Source organism: Sinocyclocheilus rhinocerous, unplaced genomic scaffold (genome assembly GCF_001515625.1).
Source record: "Sinocyclocheilus rhinocerous isolate Xijiao unplaced genomic scaffold, SAMN03320098_v1.1 scaffold4885, whole genome shotgun sequence".
NCBI lineage: Eukaryota > Metazoa > Chordata > Actinopteri > Cypriniformes > Cyprinidae > Sinocyclocheilus > Sinocyclocheilus rhinocerous.
This window is the reverse complement of record NW_015642859.1, coordinates 10,952-17,608: the sequence shown is the minus strand read 5'-3', so window position 1 is coordinate 17,608 and position 6,657 is coordinate 10,952. Positions and strand designations below refer to the sequence as shown.

The window sequence follows — 6,657 nt, the reverse complement described above, 5'->3', positions numbered from 1 at the left end:
ATTATAAACATATATATATCGCGTATAATTATATACAACTATAGCGCCCCCCTCGGTCCGTTCATGATTGTGTTCCGGGGGGGGTCCCTTCGGACCGTTCGCCGCATGGCCCGGTGCGAACGCACTAGTTGCACCCCCCTAAGGATGGTCCAGCCTACGGAGGACTGTTCTTGTTGCCTAGCAACTGTGACAGCTGCCACTGACGAGCGGCAGTAACGTTTGTAAGTGGACTTTTTATATTTAACTGCATAAAACTAAACAGGGTTGAAAGCCTGTCCGTATTGTCCATTTATGTACATATTAATGAATAATAGAATAAACAACATAAAATCACATTTTGATAAGACAAAATTCAACATTTAACTTCTTTTTATTTTGTATTTCTTTCATATCATTACAATATTCAAGTATGTCCATACCCAATACTTACATATAAAGTGTAATTCAGTAATTAAGGACTTTGCCTCTGAATTGGGGTGGAGCAAACCAGTTTAATTTACCTGCATGGTCTTGGCTAAGCCTGAAATACTTACACTTACAGCATTACAATTTTTTCTCACATGGACATCTGTAAAAATAAATTTACATATCACCTCAGTGATAAAACTCATGGATTCGGTTGGCGATTTATTCACAGTGGAGAAGCGAGTTCTGTGATCCTACGCACCCGGGAACGCGCTGCTCACGTGGCCAATCACATGATTGTCTGCTGTAAATAAAATTAATTTTATTTACAGCAGACAATCATGTGATTGGCCACGTGAGCAGCGCGTTCCCGGGTGCGTAGGATCACAGAACTCGCTTCTCCACTGTGAATAAATCGCCAACCGAATCCATGAGTTTTATCACTGAGGTGATATGTAAATTTATTTTTACAGATGTCCATGTGAGAAAAAATTGTAATGCTGTAAGTGTAAGTATTTCAGGCTTAGCCAAGACCATGCAGGTAAATTAAACTGGTTTGCTCCACCCCAATTCAGAGGCAAAGTCCTTAATTACTGAATTACACTTTATATGTAAGTATTGGGTATGGACATACTTGAATATTGTAATGATATGAAAGAAATACAAAATAAAAAGAAGTTAAATGTTGAATTTTGTCTTATCAAAATGTGATTTTATGTTGTTTATTCTATTATTCATTAATATGTACATAAATGGACAATACGGACAGGCTTTCAACCCTGTTTAGTTTTATGCAGTTAAATATAAAAAGTCCACTTACAAACGTTACTGCCGCTCGTCAGTGGCAGCTGTCACAGTTGCTAGGCAACAAGAACAGTCCTCCGTAGGCTGGACCATCCTTAGGGGGGTGCAACTAGTGCGTTCGCACCGGGCCATGCGGCGAACGGTCCGAAGGGACCCCCCCCGGAACACAATCATGAACGGACCGAGGGGGGCCCCTCTCCCTACCTTGCACCGGGCCCCGCGTCAGCTAAGGACTGAAGGCTAGACCGGTTCGAGTCCTTCGGAAGCAGCCTTCGATATCGGACGCAGTTGTAGTTAGCAACTATCTGTTAATATTCTAGCAATAAACTTTGTTCGTTTCATTTGCAAAATAACAAAGTGGTGGATTGTAACGAAATGTCCCACCCTCCCTGCAAATCGCCATCCAAATCCACGCCTCCTGAACGCATGAACGCACACAGATCAGACGACCAGAGACAACATTACTACAATACATCATGTGTTCTTCACCGGTGAGAAAACTTTATAGCACAGTTAGTAAAAGTACTACAACACCAGGAAGGAAGGTCAGGTTGTTGATTTTTGCCTGCCATTCTCGCTCTTTTTTTTTTTTTTTTTTTTCCTCTCACAGGACAGCAACACTACAAAAACGTGGTCTTTTACAATATGATGCACTGTTGTACATATAAACTACCCAACAGTATATATAACATATTCAGTGCCCAACAGTATATATAACATATTCATAAGTAAAATGCAACATACACAGTAGTGCAGCAGTAATATTAAAGCAAGACCATTATTATATTATTTTTTCCCCCAGTCTGTTTTATGTGTTGTTAATTGAATTTTTATGTTGTTTTTCTGAGAAATTGAATTTAAGTTATTTTGTAATTAGTTGTAAAAAATATGTTTAGTATAGAACAATTTATTTTCATTTACAATTATGTTAAAAATGTATAGAATAATTTCTGTCATTTAGAAATTATAACTTGCTTAGCAAAAATTAACAATTTCCAGAACTACTACTTGCCGCTTATTTACAAGTTTCAACTTATAATAAAACATAAAACACTGCACAGACATTACTTTGTTTCATTTACAAATAACTTAAATTACAAAAGTAATGTACAGAACAACTTAATTCATTTCATTTTTAAGCTTCCCAGCAGCCCCATTTTTTCTCTAGAACTGTCCTAAAACAAGTTATCTATGCACAATCAGCTTGTAACACTCCAAAGAGAAAGGAAAACTTGAAATCGCATCATATGACCCCTTTAAGACTTATGAAAATTATTAAGACAGGTCTGCAATCTTAAGGTTAGAAAATATGACACAGCTGGACATCCATACAAAATACTCCAGAAATCATATTTCTGGATTATCAAGTTTGCCTAAAACATTTGCGGAAATATCTTGCATGACAGCACTACCAAAATAAATTAATTAATTAAAATAAAATAAAAATACAAGTGAAAGACTCATCTACTTAAGTAGCCTTATCTACTTCTTGTCTTATTGCTTTGGGCTTTATAGCATGAAGGATAATTGTTGTGTACACAGGAGGCCCTAGTGAAAATATTACAAATGGGCAATAGCTTACCTCCAAGCCACACGAGAAAACAAGAGTTTTTGTCCCCAGTAAAAAAATTATCATATTCAGCCCTCAATTTAATAAATACATTGTAAAATAAATATTGTTAATACATTTTTAAGAAAGAGCCCTGACTTTTAACATTTGCTTCGCTAGATATTTGAGTAAATTAAACACAATACTTACATTTATAAGTGTATTCGTCGGCCGCCACAGAACCATCACCTGCTATTTTGTTTGAATAAAAGTCTTGTCGTCACCAGCGCGCTGTGAATTCTGGGATAGGGTAGGCTGCGAAGGATCCATCTGTTGTATCCTCCATTTGCCCGCGAAACGGAGGGCGCATTTGAAGTCGCTTTCAAATTGCGGCAGCTTTTGTGGCATCACGGTGACACAATTGGCCTTCAAATGTGCCCTTCGAAGGATGTAGTCTTTGAATTGGGACGCAGCTAATGAGTGTTACAATTATGCTGATTGGATTAGAGCTGCTGAAAATCTAGGCAAATTCCTGTAATTGCTTACATTCTTTGCATACTTTGTCTTCTAAGGGTGGCCCCCTTAAAGTCTGTATAAAACTACAACTTTCACTGCTTCAGTCAGTCGTGATGTTAGATTCTTAATCAAGACTCTGCTAAAGATTCACAGTCTCCTGGTCTTTCGTCTGAGATTTTCCTATAGGTGTAATTGGAAATTGTAGGTATTTTATCTTAAAACTTTAACTTCGCTAATACATAAATATTCATAACTAGTGCTGTCAAGCGATTAATCGCATCCAAAATAAAGTTTTTTTTACATAATATACGTATGAAAGGTGTGTGCTTTTAATCATTTAAAGTGTTTAAATCAATACAAGTCCGTTAGAGAATTGTATATACATACGTGAAATGAAATGATTACAGAGTGTAACACTGTAATGCTTTACCTAGTGACATAATGCAGGTTATTCTCTGTGAGTACAAAAGGTGCGTCTAATTTCTCTCCCTATATCGTGAATCGGTTTATCATAAACACGAATTCAGTCAATTGATTCTTAAAATGATTCCGTGATTCGAGTCCGCACGCTGCTCAAAACAATGTAAATGCTATAATGACATTTAAAAATCAACTGCAAACGTGTCCATGCAAGTGAAATGTATTAAATATAACCTACAAATGAGTAAATACCCAATAGAAATCTTAATGAACCTTCTATATATTGTGTCCCTTTATTAATTTGAGTACTACATGAACTGTTCCCTCCTGGTGGAATGAGCTGCCCAAATCAATCCGATGTGTGTGTGTGTGAGTGAGTGAGTGAGTGAGTGAGTGAGTGAGTGAGTGAGTGAGTGAGTGAGTGAGTGAGTGAGTGAGTGAGTGAGTGTGTGTGAAGGTGTATATATATATATTTATATACACCTTGCTACGTGTACTGCGTTAGGCTAACCGAGACGTGTCATTAGCACTTATATATTGTTGCTCTATTGTTAGTTTTGACTGCTTTTATTGTCCTCATCTGTAAGTCGCTTTGGATAAAAGCGTCTGCTAAATGACTAAATGTAAATGTAAATACTAGGTTGTTGTTGTTTTGTTCTTCCAGGTCATTTAAGGCCATTAACTCTTACTCTGACTGACTCCCTTCCCAGTGCGCTGACTACTGAAATAGGGAGCTGATTGAGACACACCCAGAGATTTAGTTAGCATTTTTCTCTCTGATAATTATTCTCATCTTAAACAGGACAAAGTGTCCAAACACACCGAAAAACTCCTGGTGAAGCAGCTGAGATCCACGTGACATACTTTTATAAAGATGGCGTTTATTAAAGAGGAGAGTGAAGACATGACGATTGAAGAAGCGTTCAGAGTCAAACGAGAAGATATTGAGACACAAAGAAAGATGGTGTTTATTAAAGAGGAGAGTGAAGACAAGAAGATTGAAGAAACATTCAGAGTCAAACATGAAGATACTGAGGAACAAACAGGTTGGTTTTCATTCTCAAAGCTGAACTCAGTCATCTGATCCTTATTAAAATGTGCAGCTCTATAGAAATGAATGATATTTCAAAAGCTGTGATTCTCAACTGGTTTGTTCATGGGACCCACATTTCCACATCGTCATCAAGCTGTGACACAAAAATGGATGACCCACACTAGGGCTGCACGATTAATCGAATGCGATTGTCATGCACATTTTGTTAAAAAAGCCGGTTCTGTAATCGGCAGGAAAATCATCATCACATGCTTTCAGATGGAGCAGAATTTACTACACATAGCTGCAATAGGATGTTTGTTTCTTGATCGGTTTATTGATCTGGGATATGTATAGTCTTGTGTAGCCAGACCTTCTGATTGACGACAGAAGGTCTGGGAACTTTGGCTGCTTTGAATGGCCAAGGCTTGCCCAAGAGGCCATATGACTGACAGGTAAAGCAACCAATCACATTTCGTTTTGTGCCGTGTCACGTTTAGGGGTGTGGAAATGTCCCCACAATAACAGACCGGTGTGCAAAACTTAGACATATTTGAAAGATTCTATGCCGCAAACTTTAAATATTTCACGTACTTTTGAAAATCCAGTGTTTAGTTGATCCTGATAAACACTCGTCGCAGTTGTAAACATGACTGCTTTCTTCTTTCATGTAGAGGGTTTGGCATCAAGGTATCTTTGTTTCTAGGTGGAACATTAAAGAACGCGACACACATCTCCCGAAAATCCTGTATAATTCAATCAGTTTGATGAAGATTTGAAACTCCTGAAGTGTTTTAAATTTTGTGTGCAATATGTTTTTTACTTTAAACCGCATAAACACATTTCATTACACCAAATACACAAAATAATGTTCTTTTTAGCAGCATCATATGACCCCTTTAATTATTTTCTTTGCTACAACATGGGATTAATCAATACATGCTGAGGAACTTTTATCATAATATTTATATGTTTATATTTATGTTTATATTTATATGGAAACGAAATTGGATAACATTCAACCTGTTCTTTTTCATCAGTAGTATTATTTGTCGTTTGAATTTTGTGAACCGGAGTTTCTCTTTTGCTGTGTAATAAGCCCAGGGCTTCGGATGCTTTAACTTTCGAATTTGCGATATCGTCACGTTTTACAAGAGAAGATAATTGTTTGTTTTTCTTACATAAATCTATACACCTTTCACTTTTTAAGACTAAAACAAAAGATGGATTCATTGTTATTCTTAATTAAAAAGCACAACAACAACAAATCAGTAAGATACAATGACAAACTATCTTACAAAATGTTTATTAACAAAAACAAATAAGATTAGGCATGGCATACACCACATGCTGTATAATATACCAACTAATTGGCAAACACTGAGGAATCAAATAAAAACAATAAATAAAAGAAAGCTTCCATAGCATAACGTGAGGTAAACAGCAAAGATAACGAGCTTTTCAAAAAGAAAAGAAAATCTAAACTTGCTTTCGGTGACAGTGCTTGTATGTTTTTTTCCCTCAAAGAGTACCAACATGTTCACCTTCTCTGGTTTAAAGGGGTGGTTGATTGCGATTTCAGTTTTTTAACGTTAGTGTGTAATGTTGCTGTTTGATCATAAACAATATCTGCAAAGTTACTAAGCTGAAAGTTCGATGCAAACGGAGGTATCTTCTTTTTAAATTCTGGCAGTTTAATGCCTACAAAAACGTCTCGTAAGGGACTACAACGAGTTACTTCCCGGGTCCGTTACGTCAAGAACCCAGAATTTTACATAAACCCAGCCTCGGGGAACACGCAGCAAAGGGGGCGAGGCCATGCTGCGCTGCTTTAGAGAAGCGAAAACTAGAGGTGCACGTAAAAATCTATTCATATGTGAATCATGATTCTGTCTTCTAACGATTCTAATGGATTCACAAGTTTCAAAAT

At 37.0% G+C, this 6,657-nt stretch overlaps 1 protein-coding gene across 1 annotated transcript in view; it reads left to right on the top strand.

Moving 5' to 3' along the window:
- Window positions 1-4,474: 4,474 nt before the first annotated feature.
- LOC107756875 (oocyte zinc finger protein XlCOF6-like) overlaps window positions 4,475-6,657 on the top strand; it is a gene marked incomplete at its 3' end in the record, with an annotated part of 12,333 nt that continues 10,150 nt past the window's right edge. The window contains exon 1 of the mRNA XM_016574193.1: window positions 4,475-4,740. Within this exon, the coding sequence (XP_016429679.1) occupies window positions 4,569-4,740 (172 nt within the window). The remainder of the gene's footprint in view (window positions 4,741-6,657) is intronic.